Below are 25753 nucleotides of genomic sequence, written 5' to 3'. Positions count from 1 at the left end.
AGCAGGCTATTCTCCCTCCATCCCAAGGGAGCTGCCCTATTTAACTCTGGGGAAAAGAAGAAACTAACTCCCTTCTCCATTTCTCCCTGGCTATCTCCTTCCTCAAATGCTAGGAACTCATTCAAAAGAGCGAGCCTGCCTTAGGGTGCTCCAATACTTTGGGCTTCTTTCTCTTCAGTCTTTTGTACAAGTCTATTGATTATGCCCAGAGTGGGTTCTGGCTTTTGAGCCCACCCTATTCCTGAGACTGCAGATCAGTGCTCAGGACCCAGGATCTGTTAACACAGGCTGAGCTGGTTTCCCATGGCAGGACTTCATCATCTGGCCTGGCTCAGATCCAACTCTCCAAGACTCTCAGTGGCCTGGGTTCTTGTTCTTAGGCTCCTAGTTTGGTCATTTAGGTAAGGTGAGCGGGGAGGGATCCTTCCAGTGGGATTACAACAGAAAGGCTGTGTTGGACATCAGGACTAAGGTTCAATCAAGCCCCTACAAGCTGTCATTCCTCTTCCCATCTCAGTCTTTGAATGAGATTGAATGTGTATGGGGTGTGTGTGCATTTAGCATTAAGATAGGGGGAAATATTCCTCATTGCCTGATGAGATAAATGATTTGGAGGCAGAATAAAATAATAATCAGTGCACAGTTGCTTGGTAAGATCTGTTAACATTCAAGTTCTTGTGAAGAAAAGAAATAAGAGAGAAGTATCGCCAGTCTGAGGTATGTGCTCTTCCCACTTGCAAGGGAAAATAAGAATTTGCTCTAAACAGACAAATAGCATTCTGTGATATGCTAGAAATGCTGGGGCCCAACCCCAGTCAATGATAAGAGTAGCCCCTTGTAACAGTTAGGGGTCATGTTTGGTTGCTAGAAATAGAACAACCCAATTTAAGGTGGCATAATCAAATTGGATTTTAGTTTTCTCCCATAGCAGGAATCCAGGGGTAGTCAGTAGGTTGGTACAGTAGCACTGTGATGCAATCAGGGACATGGGCTTTTTATCACCTTCTACCCAGCTTTTTAGCATATGACTTGCATCCTTATTTTTATCACTTTGCAATTCAGCAAAGTCTAAATCCCAGGCAGGAAGAAGAGAAGGGTTAGCTAAGCTTGCCTTCTTGTAAAGACTTTCCTGGAGGACTCCGCCTAGCAATTTATGCTTATATCTTATTGGCCAAAGCTATGTTATATGATCATCCTCAGCTACAAGGGAGATTGGGAAATATAAGTGTTTTGCTGGGTACATTGCGACTTTCAAAAAATTGGGGCAAAGGAGGAGGGAATACCTATTGGGTAGTGAAGACATTTGTATTTGAGGGCATACTGTGTGCCAGACACTGTGCTGTGCTGTTTCTGTGCACCATTAATCCTCACAACAACCCAAGGAGACACTGTTATCCCATTTTATAGATGAGGAACTTGAAACTAGAGAGGTCACTTGCCCAAGGTCACACAGCTTATATGTGGTGGAACCAGTTCTTGAATCTAGGTCCAGCTGGTTCTAAAACCTGTGCCAGCTGTTATTTTCAAAAAGTGACACATATGGCCAAAATGGCCACTGAGTGTCAGGAATTTCCTGTGTTTTTGAACAGTGACTGGTTTCAGATGTTCACGATCATAGCAATGACCTGCATGGGAACAGCAGCCCAGCTGGGAAAGGCTTGTGTTTTCTTAGCTAAACATCTCTGCTTTGCATGGCCAAGCTGCCTGAGTAATACAGTCATTGACAGCCGAGGGGTGCTTCATTCCTTCCCATCATTGTGCTAAATCGAGCATTGCAGATCTGTTTTGTGACAAGTGTCACAAATTTGAGAGGTCATGTGTTAAATTGTGGGGAATGCAAGGAGACAGGGAGAATACCAAAAAACCTTTTTGACCTTAAATTCCATAACTTAGTAAGTTAAATGTTTAGGTCTGGTAAGGTGGGGGAGTAGGGAATATTACTTTCACCTTTCTTACCTGCAGCCACAGCGTGAACATTTTGGGAACAAAGGTGCATTTTATGTAAGTCCTGGGAGCCATGGGAATAAGGAGCTGTTCATAACCCCACAGTCTTCAGGGCTAGAAAACTGCCCAGTGGCAAGCTGACTACCATTCGCTCTGCCACCCTCTAAAGCTTTGTTTTGCAATAAATGCTGGTATTAATTTAAAGAAAATGATTTATCATCCTCTGTCAAATTTATTTCCAGGAAGCACTGGCATATATGGAAGTGTATATACTCATGTACATACATAGTAAGGACTAAGAATTATGGTTAAATTAGCTCCAAGCTTAGGGAAGACTAACAGACTCCATGATTTGAGGGTCAGGTGTTTATGGGAACAGTATTCAATGTGGTTACCATAATTAAGTTGGGCTCCAGGGTTGTCTGACTTTGAAGGCAAAGGCTATTTTCTTTGCTACTCTCTTATACTCCCAGGTGCCTGTCCCAGTGGGGGCTGTATAGGTGCTTGGTAAATACATGGTGAATGGTTAGGGAAGGAAGAAAAATCCACATTACAATTGGTTGGACTGAGACATTGTGCCCACAATCTTTGGGTCCCAGAGTTGAAGAATCCTTCATTTCCTCTCAATTCTAATGTCATACACATAGGTGGCATATTTGTTTCACTGTCTGGCTTTTATGACAAGGTGCTCTTTATCTTTGGGGTGTGAATAACAAGGAGATACAATTACCTGGGTATCACAATTGGAGTAACCACTTAGAAATATCAGAGCAAGTGAAACCAAAGCAGCATGCCAGATTCTAAAGCTTCAGCGACTTGGCCAGAGTGTGATCCAGAGGGCAGCTGGAGCCTTCATCATCTCCGAAGTAGCCTCAGCACATCCTCTATGGGTAGTTTCCTGGATGTGAGAAATAATAAAGAAAATAGGCCTGGCACAGTGGTTCGTGCCTGTAATCCCAGCACTTCTGGAAGCTGAGGTGGGAGGATTGCTTGAGCTCAGGATTTCAAGACCAGCCTGGGCAACAAAGAAAGACCTTGTCTCTACAAAAAAAAAAAAAAATTAAAAATTAGCCAGACATGGTGGCAGGCGCTTGTGGTACCAGTTACACAGGAGTCAGAGGTGGAAGGATCACTTGATCCCAGGAGGTTGAGGCTGTGGTGAGCTCTGTTCACGCTAGTGCATTCCAGCCTTGGTGACAGAGTGGGACCCTGTATCAAAAAAAGAAAAAACAAAAGAATGGCCAACTTAGGCAACTTGAGGACTGTTGGTTCAGGTTACACTAATCTAGTTATGGAGGCTTAAAGGGAGAAAGGAAAGACAAAGCTAAAACCTATCGTATGAAAAAAAGAAAAAAGAAAAAATAAACCTGTCATATGTACATTGTGGAACAGAGTTGTCCCTTTATAAACTTACAGTAAGAATTACTTTTTCTTTTTTGAGGTGGAGTCTTGCTCTGTTGCCCAGGCTGGAGCACAGTGGTGCCATCTCAGCTCACTGCAACCTCTGCCTCCCAGGTTCAAGCGATTCTCCTGCCTCAGCCTCCTGAGTAGCTGGGGCTACAGGTGCACACCACCATGCCCAGCTAATTTTTGTATTTTTAGTAGAGATGGGGTTTCACCATGTTGGTCGGGCTGGTCTTGAACCCCTGACCTCAGGTGATTCACCTCCCTTGGCACGCCACTGCGCCCGGCTGAATTACTTTTTCTGTAAGTATGGGCTCCTGAATATTTCCCATATTTTCCTCCTACTGGAATTTATAGAGCCACTGAATGTTAACAATGAACGGGCCCTCACTCATTACTATCTCAATATGTCATTGTAAAATGATTAATAGGCAGGACCCCTTTCAGTATAAGTAGCAGAAACCAAACTCTAACAACTGAAAAAGGGAATTTAGGCCCCCGGCAGGGTGGCTCACGCTTGTAATCATAAAACTTTGGGGGGCTGAGGCAGGTGGATCACTTGAACCCAGGAGTTTGAGACCAGCCTGGGTAACATAGCAAGACCCAGTCTCTACATTTTTTTTTTTTAATTAGCAGAGCTAATTAAAACATGCATGCACCTGTAGTCCCAGCTACTCAGGAGGCTGAGGTGGGAGGATCACTTGAGCCCAGCAGATCAAGGCTGCAGTGAGCCGTGATCATGCCACTGCACTCCAGCCTGGGTGAGAGAGCAAGACGCTGTGAAAAAAAAAAAGAAGGAATTTATTTATTCACAACCAGAAAATCCAAAGAGATATCTGGTTTACATATGGTTAGATGTAGGAGCTTAAGCCAAGTTTTTAGGATTCTGTGTTTCTCCATCTGCTTTCCTTTGTGTTAACTTCATTCTCAAGTAGTGCCTTCCCACATAGTTGCAGCAGCTCCAACCCAAGTCCCAGGGCTAACTCTGATTGGCCTGGAGTAGTCAACTCCTGAACCAGTCACTGAGACTGTGGAGCCTCAGCTGGACAGGGAGTCAGCAGCACCTGAACCACCTGGACTGAGAGTAGGAGAAAGTGATTCCCAAATGAAAATTGAAATGCTGTTATCAGAAGGGCAGTGGATACAGTGTGGGGGTTGGAGAGGAAAGATGTCCTCTGTTGGATAAAAGGAGTTCCAAAGATGCATTATTTTTTTCCACAAAGCTTGGGGTTTCCATGGAAAAGACATTGGTATGTGAACAGCGAGAAGAATGATTGCTTTTCTCAGTTCTCTCTGTATATTAGTCCATTCTCACACTGCTGTAAAGAACTGCCTGAGAATGGGTAATTTATAAAGGAAAGAGGTTTAATTGACTCACAGTTCCACATGGCTGGGGAGGCCTCAAGAAACTTACAGTCATGGTGGAAGGGAAAGCAAACATGTCCTTCTTTGCATGATGGCAGGAAGGAGAAGTGCCAAGCAAAAAGAGAAAAGCCGCTTCTAAAACCGTCAGATCTCATGAGAACACACCCACTGTCAGGAGAACAGCATGAGGGTAACCTACCTCATGATTCAATTTCCTCCCACCAGGTCCTTCCCACGACACATGGGGATTATGGGAACTACAGTTCAAGATGAGATTTGGGTGGGGACACAGCCAAACCATATCACTCTGCCTAAGTTAAAGGCAACAGACCCACACACAGTGAGAAGCAGATCCCATGTGGAGGGTTGTATTTTCACGTTATATTGGCATTCTAACTAGCTCTCAGGGTGAGTTGCTTCTGCGCTGAATCTGTGTTGATTATTGATAGCTGAGGTTCTGAAGTTGTTGCAAAGACACCTGGGGTGTGGCCAAGGAGATGTAAATGCAGTAGCATTTCTATTATGTACTCTCATGTTGAGATGAAAACGCCTCTGGCTTGGCCATTTTGAGTGATGGATCTTAAGGCTAGGACCTTTTTTTTTTTTTTTTTTTTTAACCATGGAGCATAGCTAAACCAGCTGCCCCATCTAAGTAAACGTCTTTGTTATTTTTTCTAGTCCATCTGAGCTGAGCTGGAGCAAGTTCTCTTGCCTCCCTAATCTAAATTCTGCAAAGCTTGTGGAGCCACTATTGTATCCCTGGTGCCAGGTGATCAGGATGCAGACAACTAGGACCCTGCCCCAAGGAGGCAGAGAGAAGGGCAGCTTACAGAGGGAGATGGACCATGAAAGAGGAGCCCTCCACCATGTACCAAAGCTCTTCCTGTAGCCTCAGTTCACACCCTGACCTATCACCCCTCCCCATTCTCCTTTATAGCTTCCAGGTTTGCACAGACACATGTGGAGAGGCAGTAGAGCAAAGCCTAACACACATGGGCTCTGGAGTCTACCTGGGTTTAAGCCCAGGCTCCACTCTGTTCCAGCTGTTTGATCTTGAGCAAATAATCGATCTTCTCTGTGAGTCAGTTTCCTTATTGCTAAAATCTGACTAATAATACTTCACAGAATTGTTGTAGATAGTCATTGAGAGTTGTTTCTGTTTGAACTGTTCCCTGATAAGATAGAAACAGGTTGCTATTCACATACAGTGGTTGCTGTGCCTGTTCTCTATTCGCCATCTTTGAAGAGTGTTAATTATGCTATCATTTGTACTTTGGGCTGTGTTAGACACCAGTGGGAGGGATCCTGAGCTCAGGAGCCTTCCATTTAAGCCCCAAATGGACAAATTGCAAAAGGAAAAGGCAAGATCAGTAGCACAGAGTAGAATAGGAGCACGGGAGTGGTCTTCATGGGAATGTCACATGTATAATTTATTCATTCTCTCTTGCAGTAGTAGTTACGGAGTGCCTATTCCATACCAGTCACTGTGTAGAAGTTCTGGGCTTATGATGATCAGCCAGGTGGGCCACTGGCCAAAAATAACTCATAGTTTATTTGGGAGCTAGATGAGTAAACAAAGTTATGGTTCAGTGCGATTAGTGTGACAGTGGGGTCAGCATAAGATCCTATTCTAAATTGGAAGTGTATGTCAGGGTGGCTTCCTGGAGGAGGTGGTGTTAAGCCAGATCCCCAAAGGAGCAGAAGTTAGGCAGGCAGAGTGAGGACATGAGCATGAAAGGTGTTCTGAGCAGAGGGAATAGCCTGTGCAAAGGCCTGTAGGTGATTGAGTGTACAGTGCGTTTCATCATGGAGTCTTGGCTGTGGCGCAAACTGAATGTGTTGCTGTCATTGCAGGGATATGGAGAAGGTGGAGCGGCAGGCTGTCCCCCAGGCCAACCACACAGAGTCCTGTCACGAATGTGGCCGGGTGGGACCTGGACATACGAGAGATTGTCCTCATCGTGGCCATGATGACATTGTCAACTTCGAGAGGCAGGAGCAGGAGGGAGAGCAGTACCGTTCCCAGAGGGACCCACTGGAGGGCAAGCGGGACCGGAGCAAGGCCAGGTCTCCGTACTCACCAGCCGAGGAGGATGCCTTGTTTATGGATTTACCCAGTGGCCCAAGAGGCCAGCAGGCACAGCCCCAACGGGCAGAGAAGAATGGAATGCTGCCTGCCTCATATGGCCCAGGAGAACAGAATGGGACTGGCGGGTACCAGCGGGCCTTTCCTCCCAGGACCAACCCTGAGAAACACAGCCAAAGGAAGAGCAATCTGGCCCAGGTGGAGCACTGGGCAAGGGCCCAGAAAGGGGACAGCAGGAGGTGAGTAATAGACTCAGGATCGCTGCTTATAACAAGCGCGATAATATAGTGGCAAGAGCTGTCATTTAGCCAGCACTTGCTGCGTAAGGGCAGCCTTAAACTCTTTACTGCCATTACCTACGTAAATCCCTGTAACAACCCTGCAAGAAAGGGTGATATTCCTAACTTATAGACAGAAACTGAGGCTTGGAGAAGTGAAGGAACCTGCCCACAGCACACAGGTGGTAAGGCCAGAGTTCAGTCCTGGGTCTGTGAGCCTCCAAGGCCCCCATGCGATTACACCAGAGTCTGTTCGGCTCCTCAGAGAGAATGCCTTGAGACATTCAGCATGTAAATGATAATCGATCTTCTCCTCTTGTGCTGCTACTTCTCTACATCCAAAAAATGTTTATAGAAACTAGAGTAAATACAGATTCATTTTTAATTCCAGGCACATACAGAAGTGCGTAGGCACTGTTGACATTGGGCTTTATCAGACCCATTCCTTCAAGAAGTTTTTAATTATTTAGAAGGCATGCATCTCTTGCTATTTGCCAAGCACTGTCTGTATTTTATTATAATTTCAGATTAATTAGGACACATTTCTGAATGTGAAGAATTCAGGGTCACTAGCTTCCCCGTTGTCCCCAGAAGCCACTGTGCTTTGTCTTCATTATGAAAGACGTGACAGATTCCCCTCACTATTTTCAGGCTTCTAAACAAATCACTGACAAAAGAGGAGATAGCAAAGCCAATGTGCATTCAGAGAGCTCCCCAGGGATTGCAGTGGATGCGCCAGCATCCAGACCAAGTCTGCCACAGGCCTGATAACATGCTCTGAAAGGCCACACTTCATTCTCCCTGTTGGCCAGGCCCAGACTTTCTACCTGTGGACTCTGGAGGTGGTCAGTGCTCCTAGGGGAATAGCCTAGTCCTGTTTTCAAGTATGTGGGTGTGTTATGCATATGTAGGTTGCTGTAACCTCTTTAAACTGGTCCAGCTGGGCAGTTGTGAGAGTGGATGGTGGATAAATCACAATGGAGCCTTCCTAAGTAACTGATAAGACGTTGTGGAGCAGACTAGAAGAGAAGGCGTGTTGTGCTGTAGCTAAGACACCTTCCCATTCCCAACTGAGAATGACCAGGTGTCAATCCTGTTTGTTCACATTTTGTGTCTTATTAATAAAACAGAAAGCTACTGTCTGAGGACACAGGGAAGGGAAGCTGCTCTTATTGGTGCCGGCCTAAGTAGGCCCCTGGTAGGTGGTTGTAAGATGACCTTACTGCTGAGTGAGGTTGGAAAGTTGGCAGGGGTAATGTAATGTAGGTCCTCATACTCCAAAGTAAGGCATTTGAATTTTATTTGAAAAAGCAATAGGGAGCCACGGGAAGGTTTTAAGCAGGTAAGTGATATGATCTGATGAATATTTCACAAAGAAGGTAAGAGCCTAGGAAGGAGGCTATTGCAGTAGTCCAGGAGGGTGACAATAGAAATAGGGTGAATAAACCAATTTGAGATACATTTTGGAGGTTGAAACAGCGACACTCATAAGTGAATTCGAATGTGGGATGAAGGAAACAACAAGGATGATGTCTAGAATTTTAAAAACTTTGTTTAATTTTTGTGGGTACATGAGATCTTTTGGTACAGGTATGCAATGCGTAATAATCACAGGGTAACTGGGGTGTCCATCACCTCGGGCATTTATCATTTCTTTGTGTTATAAACATTTCAGTTATACCCTTTTAGTTATTTTTTATTTTTTAAATTAAAATAAAGATGTAATCTTGCTATGTTGACCAGGCTGGATTCGAACTCCTGGCTTTAAGCAATCCTCCCATCTTGGCCTCCCAAAGTGCTGAGATTATAGGCATGACCCACTGCACCTGACCCCTTTTAGTTATTTTTAAATGTACAATAAATTATTGTTGACTATAATCATCCTGTTACGCTATCAAATACTAGCTCTTATTGATTCTATCTAACTATATTTTTGTACTCATTAAGCATCCCTACTCCCCCCTGCCCACTACCCTTCCCAGCCTCTGGTAACCATCATTCTACTCTATCTCCATGAGTTCAATTGTTTTAATTTATAGCTCTCACAAATGAGTGAGAACATGCAAAGTTTGTCTTTCGGTGCCTGGCATATTTCACTTAACATAATGTCCTCCAGTTCCATCTATGTTGTTGCAAATGACAGGATTTCATTCTTTTTTAAGGCTGAACACTACTCCATTGAGTATAAATACCACATTTTGTTTATCCATTCATCTGTTGATGGACACTTAGGTTGCTTCCAAATCTTGGCTATTGTGAATAATGCTACAATAAACAGATCTATAGAATTTTGACTTGAGCAACTGGACGGTTACTGAGATAGGGAAGGGTAAAGAAGGAACAAGTTGGGGGAAATCAGGATTTCCATTTTGGACATGTAAGTAGGGAGTTGGAGTTCTGGACGTGGGTGGAGTTGGAGTTAGCATTCAGATTTGGCTTGGTTAATAGGTAGATATGGTGCTGTGCAGCAGATACAAGCACAGGTAAGAGACATGAGCTTGGCGAGGAATGTGGTACTTTGGGAATATCCAGGTAGAGATGATCAGGAGGCTATAGGGAATGTGGGTACAGTCTGTAGAGGAATTCTAGAGTCATTGCCTTAGAGATGGTAACTAATGCCCTGGCAGTAGTTGAGATTACCCAGGGTGGAATGCTTACAGCCATGTTCCTTAATCCTGTCTGCATGATTTGATCATTTGAGGCCCAACGCCAGAGATTTTGATGTAGTTGATCTGGGGTGAGGTCAAGGTATCAGTATGTTTTAAAAGCTCCTTAGGTTGACCAGGTATGGGGGTTGATACCTATAATCCCAGCACTTTGGGAGGCCGAGGTGGTAGGATCGCTTGAGTCCAGAAGTTTGAAACCAACCTGGGCAACATAGCAAGACACCATCTCTACCAAAAAAAATTTTTTGTTTTTTAAATTATCTGGATGTGGTGGCATGCACCTGTGGTCCCAGCTACTTGGGAGGCTAAGGCGGGATAATCACTTGAGCCCATGAGTTCAAGGCTGCAATGAGTTATGATTGTACCACTGCACTCCAGCCTGGATGATAGAGCAAAAACCTGTCTCCAAAAAATAAATAAATAAATAAATAATACATACATACAACTCCCTAGGTGATCCCAGTGCATGTCCACAGTCAAGAAACTGTTGCTAGGCTGCACATTGGAATCACCTGGAGAGTTTTAACATTTGGTGAGGCCTTGGTCCCCTGCGCAGAAATCTGACTCCATTGGTCTGGGTTGCAGCGTGGACATAAGGGTTTTAGGAAGCACATTTTCCCCTATCCCTCCTCCCCCAGTGATCTAATGTGCAGCCAGGACTAAGAATCCTCAACTGAGAGAGCACAGTTGCAGAGGGCCAACAACTGAACACTGAGGACCCCCAGCCTAAGGGTCAGGCAAAAGCTAAGTCACCTGAAGGAGATGAAGAGAAGATGGGGGAGGAAAACTGGAGGTTTTGTTGGGGAGAGTTTCAACTGGAAGGAGTCCAGTCAGCAGTGCACGGTGGTGCAGGTAAGGACTTCCACCTGGGCATGGTGCCTTCTTTCCTTTTTTTTTCCCCTACCAAAAGCAGACACTTGAGATGTGGTACCTTTCAAGGAGGCTGGGCACCCCTGAAGGAAAGTCCAGAACCTCACGGGTCTTTTGCTCAGTAACAGAAACCCTTTTTCCACTGAGCTGCTTGATGGGCTTAGATGGGCAAACCTGAATTACCATGCTTAACAGAGCTACAGGGTCAAAGTTAGCTCAGGACGCAGAGTAAAAGGAGGGGTTGAAATCAGTAAGACGGCATGGCCAGTGAGAAACTCTTTGTGGCAGGGGCACAGAAAAAACTTTCAAAAGCTGGGTGACTGATATGCAGTGATAAGTTGTCAGTTATGAAATGTCTCTACATAACTGCTCCAGCAGCCTGTAAACCATGTTATTCTGCTACACACAATGGCCTGAATTTGAGAGTTGGGAGTGGGGTATGCACCAGAGACCTAAAGGATGAGAAGTTAACAGGGAAATGAGAGGTGGATGGGGAGGGCATAGGACTTTCCCTGGGATGCAAGATGGGGATTTGAGCCATTCTTATCTAAGGGGCAGGGAGACATCAGGTCTGTAGAGGAGAACAGCTCATTGGCTTTAGAGGTCACTGAGCACACAGTGAGAGGAATTTCATTCCAGTAGGGCAAGCAGATCTCAATGGGCTAGAAAGTGAATAAAAGTGAAGAATTGAAGGCAGAAGATAGAACAGAAAATGCTGTCAATCTTTAAGTGAGCAAAGTGTCTCAGTCTCTGATTATCCTCTTGTATTTTAAAAGGTCTGCCTCTTATAGTCCCAGATTTTTTTTTTCTTAAAGATATATTTGTAGTCTCTTACAGTTAGTCATAAATAGATCTAGGTGCTGAATAAAGGAACTCCTCCATTTTCCATTTGAAAATATATGAGATAGATATCTCTGCTTTGCATATCATCGAGACTGCTAATCTCATTAGACTGAGCACATTAAGACATTGGGAGGAAGGTTATTTGAACTGCAATATGATCCTGTATTTTTGGCTTTAAACCAACAGGGAATTATTTCTAATTGGAGATACATATTTCACATCATTAAACTTTTTTAGGATATGGTTTGTGGGAGACAGACTGACACACTCTCAGAATCTCACTGTATTTTAAGAGCTTGTTTTGAAATTTTAGGCTTTCATTTTCCCACCCTGACCTCCCAGTGTTTAAAGTAATGCATACTTGTAAAATAGAAACGTTGGGGTGAGGGATAGAGTTAGGATCAGGAGACTCAAACACTACAATAAGGAAAAGAGTAGAAAATGGAAGTCCTGTGTGATTGATCTGGAAGTTAGGGTGAGGAACATCTGCTGAGTAAAGTATAATAATTGGTTGCAAAAAATGATATTGCATTTCCACATGACCATTTCTGTAATGGCTGTATCAGAATATCCTGTTTAGTGCCTGTTCAGTGACAGGGAGGCCCTGTGGCCACAGAGCATGGTATAAGGAGACCTTGAGCCCAGTTTTTGGGTAAGACCGGAGGTTAGGGGGCCAGCAAATGGATCTGCTGTTAGGGGCGAAGCTGCTCTGGAAGCACCCACTTGGTCGCATGGGGTCTATACTTCAACCACAGTACCACCTCCTCCTGTGTCCCTCCTCCATAGTTAGTTACCTTGTTTTGACCCCTAGAGCCAGGGCTCACCATTGCACTGGTACCTTGGGGTCATTCCAAAATGGCAGACTATGTGTAAATGGAGGGTACAGGTTAGAGGATGAGCTTAGGGATTTGAGGTGCAGCTAGGGGGGCAGTGGGGAGGTGAGGGTGGACTCTGACCTTCCACGCACTGTAGGCAGGCAAGGGGAGTGAGCTGCAGAGCCAGGCAGGAAGGGCGTATGGGTGGGAGCACAGCTCTGAAATGCTTTGCATAGTTTGCATTTTGCTTCTGGCAGAATGAACAATGGTTAGTCAAGTCCTGAACTCCCCAGGGGAAGCCTCCAGCCTGGTTTCTGCCACCGCTACCACCTCTGTTTTGAGGATTCAGGCACTGCCCCGTCTCAGAGGCACATTTGTGTCTTAACTTTGGGAGATCGATAGCAAACCCTGCCACCTAGTGGCAGGCCGACTCACTTGGCAGGCGCGACAAGTAGGTTGAAGAGATCTTAAAATTATCTACTGTAATGGCAAAGATAGCTTTATTTGAATGACAACTATTTCAAATCCTCACAGCAATTTTCTAAGTGGTTCTTACTATCCCCATTTTGTAATAAGGAAGGTGAGACTTAGAGGGCCTGGATGATACTTGCCTGAGGTCGTATAGCTAAAGTGATTAAATGAGTTGTTTTAAAACAATTAGAACAGTTTCTCAAACTTTACAGAGCACTAGAATCACCTGGAGGGCTTGTTAAGACACTGATGCCTGGGCAGCATCCCCAGAGTTTCTGATTAGGTAGGTCTGAGGTGGGGCTGATAACCAGCATTTTAAAAATATGTCTTATTTTTAATTGACAATAATTATATGTATGGGGTAGATGTGATGTTTTAATATATGTATACATTATGAAATGATTACATCAAACCAATTGACATATTCATCACCTTACCTGCTTATCCTTTTTGGTGGTAAGAACATTTAATATCTACTTTTAGTAATTTTGAAATATACATTATTATTAACCATTGTCACCATGCTGTGCAGTAGGTCACCAGAACTTATTCCTCCTAACTGAAACTTTGCACCCTTTGATCAACAGCTCTTCTTCCATCTCTCCTCTCCCTCCCAAAACCTCTGGTAACTACCTCTCTACTCTGTTCTTCTATGAGTTTGACCTTTTTAGATCCCACATATAAGTGAGGTCATACACGGTATTTGTCTTTCCATGCCTGGCTTATTTCATTAATGTGCATTTCTAACAAGTTCCCAGGTGGTGCTGATGCTGGTGGCACACAGGCCACACTTTGAGTAGTGTTGGCTTGGAACAATGTCTGGCACAATATCAGCACCAAATAAATGTTAGATAAAATTGATAGGTGAAGGCAGAGTCAGAATTGACCTCAAGCCTGTCTGACTCTAAAACTTGTTCTCTTTTTACAACATCATACTGCCTCTCAGGCTTAGTTAAATTCCATACTTTGTCCTTTGCTTAATTTTTTTTCCTTCTCAGAAAATAAGTTGGAGGCTGGGCGCGGTGGCTCATGCCTGTAATCCCAGCACTTTGGTAGGCTGAGGGGGGCAGATCACTTGAGGCCAGGAGTTCAAGACCAGCCTGGCCAACATGGTGAAACCCCGTCTCTACTAAAAATACAAAAATTAGCCAGGCGTGGTGGTGCACACCTATAGTCCCAGCTACTCAGGAGGCTGAGGCAGGAGAATCCCTTGAACTCGGGAGGCGGAGGTTGCAGTGAGCCAAGATTGCACCGCTGCACTCCAGCCTGGGCAAAACAGCGAAACTCCAGAAGAAAATAAGATGGCGGCCGGGCATGGTGGCTCACTCCTGTAATCCCAACACTTTGGGAGGCCGAGGCGGTCAGATCACAAGGTCAGGAGATCGAGACCATCCTGGCTAACACAGTGAAACCCTGTCTCTACTAAAAATACAAAAAATTAGCCGGGTATGGTGGCACACGCCTGTAGTCCCAGCTACTCAGGAGGCTGAGGCAGGAGAATCACTTGAACCCAGGAGGCGAAGGTTGCAGTGAGCGGAGATTGCACCACTGCACTCCAGCCTGGGCAAAAGAGCAAGACTCTGTCTCAAAAAAGAAAAAAAAGAGAAAAAAAAAAAAAGAAAGAAAATAAGATGGCTAGTTGGTGTTAGTTTTTGAAGTCATATCCAGTTTTGTGTGCTGGAGTGTTTATTGAAGGGCTAATTACGCACAGGACTTTCTTAGACTGTGGACAATACCACGGTGTGAAACACAGTTCCTGTCTTTCAAGAATTTTTCACCTTGGCCTGAGAAAACATGTCTTGGAAGTATGAAAAGATCACATCAATATAGGACCTTGGAAAAGTTACAGGCAGTGTGATGACTAGGTCAAACAGAGTTGGATCACTGAGGGCTATGGCACTACAGAAGGTCCACGTAGGGGAAGGCATGAGCCAGCATCCTAGAGAATGAGTAAGACTTGGGTAAATAGAGCAAGGGGAGACCATCCAGGCAGGGGGAGGGAAGAACAGTGTTATAAGACTAAGAAGGGCAGGAAGGGTACACACGTTAGTGAAGGACCTTCTGTGTATCAGACGTGGGGGTTGCATTTCCTAACCTGTCTCATTGATTCCTCAGAAGAGCCTTATGAGGCAGGTAATACTATCCTCCTGTTACAAGTAAGGAAACGGAAGGTCAGAGCAGTCAGGTGAGCTGCCTAGAGTCACAAAGCCAGCAAGTGTCAAGCTTGGCTTCAAACCCAGGTTAGACTCCTTTTTCCTTTTTCCGTTGCAAGATGTTGCTCAGGTGTGGAGGAGGCTGGGACGGGACTAGGGTGAGGCTGACTGACAGGCACCAGCAGGTGTAGGGGTGACCCTGAGATGGAGTACTTCCTTCAGTTTTGGGCCCTAGGCATTTGGCGTGGCCCGTAGGAAGAGCAGTGAGAAAACAGCAGGCCTGCAAGGTGGGTGTTGAGGTCAGCTGCTAGCGAGCTGTGAGTACCAGGCTGAGGAGTTTAGACTTTATTTCAGAAGGGACAAGGAGCCATGGAAGTTTTTGCAGCAAGGAACTGATATGATCAGAGCACTTGACTGTGGACAAAGTGGAAACCCATTAGGAGCATCTCAGAGTTGTCTGGAGGGAGATAATTAATCAGTATCTGGACTAGAAGAGTCCAGAAAAAAGAGAACTGATGCCAGCCACTTCCTTTATGAACCTCTGGAACTTGGTGCTAAGGATACCAGGCAGAGAGAAAATCTTGGTAACTTGGAGAATTGTGAGGCCTTTCCTATAAATATGTATAGCCATTGAAAGAGCTGACTGCTGGCAGCGGAGAGAGAAGGAAAAGCCAGGTTTAATCACATTGCACTCCAAGTGATGGGCATGGGGTAGCCAAGTTGTCCTGGCAGAGGAAGTTGACAGAGAAAAATGGTTTTGGAGTCGTCTGCAAAAAGGGGAAGTGACTGAAGTCCTGGATGTCGGCCTTGATCATTCTTTTGAGGTTCTTACAGGACTCTCCCACATGCCCAGCTTTGTGGGTGTACTTAGATATGTTCCCCAAAGCCTGGCAGAACCCTCGCTTGGTTGCCTGACCCATTCTTACCCTTTCTCCTCAGTCTTCCCTTGGACCAGACGCTTCCTCGCCAGGGTCCTGGCCAATCCCTGTCCTTCCCAGAAAACTACCAGACTCTTCCCAAGAGCACCCGACACCCCTCGGGGGGCTCCTCGCCACCTCCCCGAAACCTGCCAAGTGACTACAAGTATGCGCAGGACCGAGCCAGCCACCTGAAGATGTCGAGTGAAGAGCGCCGGGCGCACCGGGATGGCACCGTGTGGCAGCTCTACGAGTGGCAGCAGCGCCACCAGTTCCGGCACGGCAGCCCCACGGCGCCCATCTGCCTCGGCTCCCCAGAGTTCACCGACCAGGGCCGGAGCAGGAGCATGCTAGAGGTGCCCCGCTCCATCTCTGTGCCTCCATCTCCTTCAGACATCCCTCCCCCAGGACCCCCAAGGGTCTTCCCACCCCGGCGGCCACACACACCAGCAGAGCGAGTCACAGTGAAGCCACCGGACCAGAGGAGGAGTGTGGACATCTCGCTGGGGGATTCTCCAAGGAGGGCACGGGGCCACGCTGTCAAGGTGAGGCTTGGGAAGCTCTGCCAGGCTGCTGGGTCATCATGAGGGCGCCAGGAGCTTTGCCTGGTTTGAACACAAATTTGAGTAATTTGGGATAATAATGATAGCTAATACTTAGGCAGTACATTTTAATAATAGATGCCAGGCACAGTTCCCAAGGGCTTCGCTTTAAATTCTCACCACAACCCTGTGAGGTAGGTGCTATGTTTATGCCTATTTCAAAGATGAGAGAACTCTGAGGCGCTGAGAGACAAAGTAACTTGCACAGGGTCACACAACTACAAGTCAGCTTCCTGGCATCTTGAAAGGCAGGAAAAGACATCTGTGTCCAGTCAGTTAAATTATAACAACCCAGCTTAAGTTTTCACTTTCCAAGAGGCTTTCACAGTTTAGTGTTCTAACCCTGAGAGTAAGATGTGTGTGCTCATTTCATAGATGAGAAGTCTGGGGCTCAGAGGGGACATGGCATGGGGCGGGCTGCCCTGGGAGTGAGTGGCAGAGGTTTGGGCTCCAGTGTGACTTCTTGTCTCCCCACTTGCAGAACTCATCTCATGTGGACCGACGCTCCATGCCCTCCATGGGTTACATGACCCACACCGTCAGCGCTCCCAGTTTACATGGAAAATCGGTAAGGTGAATGACAAGACATAGCCTGCAAAGCCCTATCTCATCAACATTTTCCTTCCTCTGAGTTAGTACAATGCAGTCCAGAGAGCAGCTATCAACCCCCATATTAGAGATGAGGAAACTGAGGCTCAGAGAAGTTGAATGACTTGCTTAGGGTCACCTGGCTGTCACTGGGTCCCCAGTGAAGGGGAAGAGCTTGTCAGGGAAATGTAGGGGAATATTAGGCTTATCTCCTCTTTCAAGATGAATTTTGCCAGAAACATTTTCCAGCTACCCACCTTTTTCCCCAGGCAGTGCCTCTCCTTTCTTCCCTGATCTTTGATTAGTTAGCTAGTTAACTCAATCTTCAAAGCTCAAGTCTGAGACCAGGCATGGTGGTTCATACTTGTAATCCTACCACTTTGGGAGGCCGAGGTGGGTGGATCACTTGACGCCAGGAGTTCAAGACCAGCCTAGCAAACATGGCGAAACCCCGTCTCTACTAAAAATACAAAAATTACCTGGGTGTGGTGGTACACTCCTGTGATCCCAGCTATTCGGAAGGCTGAGATACGAGAACTCAGGAGGTAGAGTTTGCAGTGAGCTGAGATCACGCTGCTGTACTCCAGCCTGGGTGACAAAGCAAGACTGTCTCAAAGCAGAAGAAAAAAAAATCTTGGGTCTGGGTGAGGTTGCACTGTTGGTTGTTGCTTTCCTGAAAAAAACTTCCTGAAGCCCTTTTACTGCCAGTGCCTTTATTTGTCCTAATGACAGAATTGACACAGTAATTGCTTAACGGTGTCACATCAGTGCTGTCCTGGCACTGACACCGGGGTGAAGAGCATAATTCTAGCAGTGTGCTCCTGCGGTGCTAACTTCCTTGTGCTGTGTCTACACATCTGCAGCTGGAGGAGCTCTCGTTGCTTCTCACCCGGTTAAGGCGGCACCAGGCCAAGTTGGCCAGTGTGCGAAATTTCGCCATCGGCCAGTTACTGCAGCACCAGCTGACCTTTCCCACCTGCCAGGTCAGCACTGGTGGGCTCCTCTCAGGACCGGGGGCAGGGAGTGACATGCTGGCTCGCGTTCGCTCGTGCCCGTGCTCTGGTCTGTCTCTGCTGTCTGGCTCTCGCGTGTTCGCTGCCTGTTTGCTTCTGGATGCTACTGCCAGACACTCTGTGGTGGTGGAAGCTGAGCCTACCCTTCTGGCACTGGGGAGGGGGGCTGCATGTGGTGTAGGGGCCCTAAACTGTCGCTTCTCTGGCTGTAAGTAGTGACTGCCAGGCTGGTGTATGGTCAAGTTCAAAGGGCTGTGCTGGCTGACAGCCTTGTTGCCCCCGTGGCCACTGCTTGGGATGTGGAAAGGCACATATGCGTCAGCCTGGAGGGAGATGCAGGGCGCCCTCTCTTACCTGGATGGTGCCCTGCTGCCTCACAGAGTGTCTTCTCATCTCATATCTTGCTGAACCTCACAGTAAGCTGGAAGAGGTTAGGTAGGAGAGGAGTAAGGACCACACACAAGGCAAGTGGAACCAGAAGGGGAAGTGACTTGCTCAGGATCCCTCAGCTAGAAGCATGCAGGCTGCAGCCAAAATCCAAGGCCTGCATGACACAATGTTCTAAACTGTTGCAAGAACGTTGGGCTTTGCAGGCAAGCTTCTCAAGGACTGGCTAGGGGGCTGCCCTCCCGGGTATCTTGAGCAGAAGGATTAAAGAAAAGGATCCCTCCCTGGGGTTGTCCTCAGGCAAAAATAGGTTCAGCCAATGAGGCTGGTCCTCCAGGCTGTACAGAGGTAGGCAGGGGACAGATGAGGAAGGTGACAGGACTGTTACCTTCCTTCCTTGTTCTGTTTTAGTGAGTTTTGAGAGATTTAGGAAATGTATTCAGAAAAATGAATGTCAGTGAAAAACTATCATCAGTTGTGAATCTAAGTGATCTTGAATAACCTTCTTCTGTTCTGTCTTACTCCTATGGCAAGTGTGTAGGGACTAAGCTGTTTGGGGAGTATAGATGGGTAAGAAGTTAGTTTAGGGACACAAGACCTTGCAAGCCACTAGTGCCCCTGACAGTTGTCCTTCAGACATTCCCATGCATAAGAGCCCTGCCTCAACTCTTCGTGTGGTTTGTCTGTGTGACTGTCTTACCTCAGAGCTGTAAGCAAAGGCCACTTGCCTCGGCCCTGGCTTGCTTGGCTGTGACCCTCTTAGTCTGCTGAGAAGATGGTGCCTGGATTATTTTTCTTTCACAGCTTTCACAGCTCCTCTGCCTCACAGTTAGCTTCTGTGATCTGCTACACGGGAAAGCATGAGTTTTAGGAAATCAAAGAGTCTTTTTCTTATTTTCACTGTTTCTGGTAATTATACTGAAGAACTTGATAGATTGTCAGAGATGCCACAAGCAGATAGGTCTGACCTTGCACCTGCCTCAGGTAGCTCCTGACATGGCTACATTGGCTCCATGCTGAGCAAAAAGAACCAAACTTGCAGGAAATTTCCAGCAGTTGCTGGTGGTTATCATTCTGGAAACCAAGGTTGTATTGGGACCTCCTGGGTCACCCAGGCCATCTCCCTGCCTCTTCAAGGTGTCCACCCACACCAGTGAGCTTCATCTTCATGCATGTGAAGTGATCCAGACCAAAGGTTTGATGGATGGAATTGGAGCGATGATGACTGATGTGCTCTAGCTCAGGTGTGGCATATGCTCCTCCAGGTGGACCTCCCAGGTCTATCTTGGGAGCACAGCACTGCCTCAGCTACCCTAGCCCTGGGGTAGGATCCTCCCTGCCAAACTCTTCCCCTAGCCAGTGGGGGACAAGCTGACTTTCCCCACAGTGACCTGCAAGATCCGCCTTGCTGAAAGACGGCTCTCAGCTGCACCGAGACATTTGTGCTTCCTCTGTGGCCCCTGATGTGTTGGTCTACTGTGGTTCCTTGTTCCCAAAGCTGCACGATGTAAATAATTCACATGTGAAACCTCAAGTTATGGAAACTCTTGGTGTTCATAACTGTGTTTTTCCCTCTCTGCTTCATTTGAAGGCTGATGATACCTACCTCCAGCTGAAGAAAGACCTGGAGTACCTGGATCTAAAGGTAAGTGACATCAGGGTTCCTGCCTTCCTTGCATACTCACCTTTCCGAGAGTGTCACCTCACTGGAGCCAAGCCCAAAGCCAAAGGCCAGACAGGTCTTATCCAATCTGAATTCTAAATCAAGATGTCTCCCATCTTGAATCAGAAGAATTTTATTTCTTACAGACTCAAACTCTGCCTTTTTTCAGTTTCTTGGGAATTTTGTTGTGAGGTCCCTGACTTACAGAATGAGGGCGCGAGACCTTGATCTCTTCCTTCTCTTGGTCAGAACAAAAAGGTCCCTCCAAAAGCAACCAGTCACTTCTTCGGAGTCTCCAGTGGGGGCAGGGGTGTATGTTTGGTTCACTAATGTGGGTTTTCAGCCACAAGTGGTGTGGTGGGTTCTTTGGTTCTGTTGCTAGGGGAGCAGGCTCCACATGGAATCGCATGGCTTTGAGGCTCACCGGTAGTCTCCCATCTCGGTTTAGGAGGTGAAGGCTGGGCCCCTCCCTGTAGGTGATAAGGCTTCAGGCTCTAAATTAGCTTTCTCAGCACAGAGAGAGCCAAGAAAGCTCCTGTAGAGAAGGCAGGAGGCATTCTGCCTGGAAGAGAGGCCTATTGTTCCCTGCCCACAGTCCTCTGAAAGCTCCCACTGTGAAAAGCACTTCTTACGCCTGAGCCATGAAATAGACTGGAGGAATGTGACCTTTAGTCAGCTGTGGGTCTGAAAAGGTGGGTGAGGGGCCATGGGACACTCAGGTGACTGCCACGAGGGGTGGCGTGCCTCCCTACAGTCTCCAGTATACCTGGCTTGGGATAGTTTTAACTTGGGGATCTTCATCCAGCCTCATAGAAGCAGGTGTATGAACATCAGGTCCTAAGGAAGAAGATGGAAAGGGGGTCTCCCCACAATGAAAGGAGATCAGGGCTTTTGATTAGAAATCAACCAGTGCAATTCTGTGTCTGTTGAACACTTGCTCTGTACCCAGATGACATGCGGAGATGCAGAAAAAAATTTGAGTCTGTCTGGTCTTGAGATACTTCCAGATAGTCTTGGGTTGGTGAAAGAAATTATCCCCAAATAACAGACTCCTCTACAATGACTAGACAAAGATCTGTTTGGCCTGGTTCTCAGAGCTGAGATGGTGAGAATCTCTGTGGGTTACAACACTGGAGAGGCTTCTGGGAGGAGGTGGCATGTGTTTGAAGCTTTGAAGAGCCAGGGGTGCTGGGGCTGGTTGAGATTTAAAGGGAAGGATCAGTGAGAGCCAAGGAGAGCCAGGGCACAGTGGTTGTGGCCAGGGCAGCAGAGGGGAGGTGGCGCTGGGTCATGCAGGCTGTTGACTCTATCCTAGGCTTTAGGAAGGAAGGTGGATGCTATGAGCAAAAAGACCTGGCTTTAGCATGTGAGGAGAACAAGGAGCTTTCTCTCAAGGCCAGGACTGTCTAACTCACTTGACAGTCAGGTCACACAGAGCTTGAGTGACTGCTCTAAGTATGGTAGTAATTCCTCAGGATTCAAAATGCTCAAGCATAGCTGTATGGACCAAATGTGGCAGCCCAGCCCATCCTCCTGCAGCCTGTGGGGACAGACAGGGTTGTTCCCACCATGCCTATGGAGAGAGATCCAGCAGCCCCCAGCCTCCACCTGCCCTGCGCAGCACCATATCCCCGTTCCTCAGCCTCCCTGACAGCCAGTCAGCAGCTGCCTGCATAGTTCTTGTCACCCCTGACCCAGGGCCCAACAGTCCACTCAGACATACCTGTAGAGCATCCATAGTGCACCTGGGCCTATGGGAGAGGCCTGGCATGCCAGCAGCACAGGTGAGTATAAAACACAGGTATACCAGAGTATTTAGTGCCCAGGGCCAGAGGGAACTAAATGCGCCTGAGCAAGAGCAGTGGGAAATAGCTGCCTTCTGGTTCCTGTTTGTATGTGACAGTGGAAACTCACAGTTGGCCCTGGAGTGATGCTTGGCCTCAGGTTTGTTTTATTTCAAGATCATAGAATTTGAGCTATGCGGGATTAAAGAGGGAGAAACTGAGCCACAGAATGGCACAGCAGAACTAAGAGTCCCTGAGTGTCGACTCCAACAGAAGCTTAATAACAATAGGGGGTTATAATGTGTGCCAGTCACTGCATTTTACTTCTATTAAGTTATTTTACCTCCAAAGTGGCCCTGTAAGGGAAGTGGTGGTATCATCTTTTAATGGATCGTGACTCCGAAAGCCTAATGAGTTTCCCAAGCCTACACAGCAGTTAGCGGGTGTCAGTATTTGGGTGCGGCTCTCACCCTAAAGCCCTTCATCACCTTGCCCCACATCCTCTCTTAAAATAGTGCTCTACCACTGTGTACCCAAAGGCCTTATGTTTTTATGGAGCTGAGCTTGGATTGTTATGCCAAGAAATATATTTGATGGGATAGAGAGAGGCAAGTTACATCCTTGGTGTGTTTTACTACCTAAGAGCTGCACATGATTAGAACGTTATCTAGTTATTGGACTTTCTGGAAGTTGTCATTGTTTGTCATGGAAAACAACTGTGTTGATACCAGTATTCCCCTGGTCTTATAGCTGCTACCCCGGTTGCTAAGTTCCTCTCCAGGAACCAGCTGAACTGCACCAGCAGCCTGGAAGAGGCTTGGCTCACCAGCAGCCACATGCGAGAAACAAGCTGGGTTTTGTGCCAAGTGTGTGTCATCAGTCTGACATGGCTGCCAGAAAGGCTGGCACCCCCCGGCTTCCCTCAGAGGGGCAGGCCCAGATCAGGAGGCAGTAGGCCTGCTCTGCCCTGCTCAGACTCAGCTTGGGTTTAGGGTTCCAAGATGAGAGTCCCACTTCAAGATCCAGATGAAGGAAGGGCTGGAATCAGGGGAGAGGTATTGACGGCTTGCAGAACCATGGCTGGGTGTGTTAGGCGGGATGCTTTTGTTTGTAAGTATCTAAAACCCAAAGCAACCTGCTAAGTCGAAAAGGGAATATACTAATTCGTGTAGCCAGGGGCCCCATTCCCGGGGCTCAGCCACATTGTCACTCTTCTACTATCCTTGTGTGTCAGACTTCTTCTTTCCTGTGGAACAAGGGCTGCCTCCACACGGGCAGGGAAGGTGGCTGCCTGCAAGCCCAGATTCACTTCTTCCCTACTCAGTATTCCATGCAGTGAGGGAGGAGTTCCCTAATGGGACACACTGGGTGGAGAAAGGAAGCACAACAGCAGCTGGTACAGCTACAGTGCAGAATGATTGAAGGAGTTAGGGGCGATTCAGGAGAGGCATAGAGACAGCCTGTAAAACTCTGGTATGTCTCCATGTGTTTTCTGTGGCCCTAAGGAGGAATTAAGACACGTGGATGGCAGCTACAAGTAGATAGGTTTCAGTTTAGTAGAAGAAAGACTTTTCTAAAAGGGCCACCTCAGGTGGTGGTGGACTTCCCATCACTAGGGTACAACTGAGGCTCAATGAAACTGAGTGGGATGAATGGTTGGATTAGGAAAACCCCAAGGCTCACTGGTCCTTAGATTCTATGACATGCTGGACAAAATGTCCCTGAGTCAGGGGTCTCTCTGGACATGGTTGAATAGGCCTGTAGACCATTCTGGGCATGGAAATGGAGATAAGCACAGCCCCTCTGGGACCAGCTGCTTATGAGAGGTCCCCCCTGGCTCCTTGGAGGGGGGTGAGGTAAGGATATAAGCCTCTCTGGAGAGGAGTCTCCCTGCTTGGCATCTGATCTGCTGACCTCTCCCCTCCATGTGCCACATTGACTTGGTGTCCCCCATGTCCCTGTTCGAGAGGCCAAGGACTTAAGGATCCAGAGCCCATCTTCCCCTGCCCCCCAATCAGCTGATGCTCAGCTTCCAGAATCAGGGGTGCTTGTGGGCCCACGTTGAGAAGCTTTACCTTCCTGAAGTGAGCGTTCCTGCTGGGGTGCCAAGTAATCATACAACGGGACACTCTGCTCTTGGGACCCACTTACATTAGTGTGCTTTTTTGGAAATGTTTACTTTGCTGGCATTTTACTTGATGGTGCCAGGGTGAAAAGGACTCACATTGATTAAGCATCTGTTCTTGCCTTGGCAGTATTTGGGCACTTGATGTTCATTTATCTCATTGAATCCTCTCAGCAACTTGAGCAATATGAATTATTATCCCTTTTTTATAACCAGGAACCCAGGTGTCAGAGAAGTAAAGTAACTTCTGCAAAGTTACACTGCTGGGACATGTACGCAGCAACTGACTTCATACCTGCCTTCTTTCGTCCATGCATCACACGCTTTGCCCACCCTAAAGTCGTGTTCGTTGAATTGTATTCTTGGCATTGATGTTCTGCTCTTCAGAACCCTATACCTTAGCTGAGTCAGAAGGGTGGGGTGTGGGGTTCACTGTTGTTGACAATTTAAGTTGTCTTTATGCTGCTGTGAAGCACAGCCAGGAAGATGAGGGTACCTGCTGTCACTCGTGGAGCCTTTGTAGATAGAAAAGGTTGCAGTCAGCCCCAAAAAGGCTTTTGTCTTCAGTGAGGGATGTGCTGTCAGTGGCTTCAGGGTTACTGGAATCTGGACTCTTCCTGACTGTTTGAACCTGAGATCAGGACTTTTCTGTTCAGGCTGTTTCCAAAATCAGCTTCTGGGACAGTTTTTAAAGTTGTAATTGGGGATGCCACATACTTCAGAATCACCTGGGAGCTTGACAAAAGCACAGACCTGGAGGGTTCTATTGAATTGGACACTCTGCTGCCCAGAATTCTGCATTTTTGTCAAGCTCTGGGGTGATTCTTGTGCACACTAGGGTTTGAGGTCTATTGTTCTGGAGAAGAAATTATTAACCCTGGCTATGAACGAGAACTGTTGGGGAGTTTTAAAAATGAATATAAATGTCTGGGTCCTACCCCTTAGAGACTGTGATTTAATTGGTAATATTCAGGTATTACTCCTTAATTAAAACAAACAAACTCCTTAGGTGTTTTTAATGCACATCCAGCATCGAGAAACATGGTTTTGAAGTAGCGACTCTCAAAATGTGATCCTCAGACCGAAAGTGTCAGTATCTGGGAATTCATTAGAAACGCAAAATCTTGGGTCCCACCCCAGATCTGCACCACAAGAACCTCCAGGGATGGGGCCCAGAAAATCTGTGTATTTGCCCTCTGGCTGATTCTGATGCATGCTAAAGTTTGAGAACCCCTGTTTTAGGGCAGTGCTTCTCAATCCTGGCTGCATATTCGAATCACCCAGGAGAGTGTTTAAGAATCCCAGTGCCCAGGCCCCATGGTGGAACTCAGGCATCTGTACTTTTTAAAGCTCCCTCAGTGATTCCAGTGTTCAGCAAGGGCTGAGATCCACTGTCCTAGGTAATGAGGACAATGTTCCCAAAAAGGAGCTATAAGCATTTGGGACCGTGGGTAAGACATAATCATGTAGATGCACCACAGTTCTGGTGGAACTTAAGGTTGAGTGGGGGTGAGATGAATGCATGGCACGACTCTAAACTAGTGTCTTACAGAATGTGATGAGGGAGGACAAAAGAAGCAGCAAGTTCCCTTCTATCATGTTCCTCCTTGCCTTCTGCAGCAGAACCAGGAAGGAAATGAACACTGAAATTGCACTCCCACAAAAACCAGCCTGTGCAAAAGTCCCTTCAGACAGCATATAACATTTTATAAAAAGGAGAGAGCTGCAGTCTGGGAAGGTCCCATGGCCCATGGGAGGAGCATCCACGGTCCCATGGAA

General features: G+C 46.9%; 1 protein-coding gene across 11 annotated transcripts in view; it reads left to right on the top strand.

Moving 5' to 3' along the window:
- The window catches only part of PLEKHA7 (pleckstrin homology domain containing A7), a 234127-nt gene that overhangs the window by 178336 nt on the left and 30038 nt on the right, over positions 1–25753 (top strand). For 6 of the 11 annotated variants that reach the window (XM_055094181.2, XM_055094178.2, XM_034932215.3 and 3 more), the window contains 5 exons: positions 6568–7038; positions 15835–16357; positions 16896–16982; positions 17866–17985; positions 19994–20047. In XM_055094181.2, coding sequence (XP_054950156.1) covers positions 6568–7038; positions 15835–16357; positions 16896–16982; positions 17866–17985; positions 19994–20047 — 1255 coding nt within the window. The remainder of the gene's footprint in view (positions 1–6567; positions 7039–15834; positions 16358–16895; positions 16983–17865; positions 17986–19993; positions 20048–25753) is intronic. The other 5 variants (XM_034932218.3, XM_055094183.2, XM_055094182.2 and 2 more) reach the window with 1 other exon arrangement.

The sequence above is a fragment of the Pan paniscus genome, chromosome 9, assembly GCF_029289425.2.
Source record: "Pan paniscus chromosome 9, NHGRI_mPanPan1-v2.0_pri, whole genome shotgun sequence".
In the NCBI taxonomy this organism is placed as follows: Eukaryota; Metazoa; Chordata; class Mammalia; order Primates; family Hominidae; genus Pan; species Pan paniscus.
Note: the sequence above shows the minus strand (reverse complement) of the source record. Positions and strands in the feature narration are given on the sequence as shown.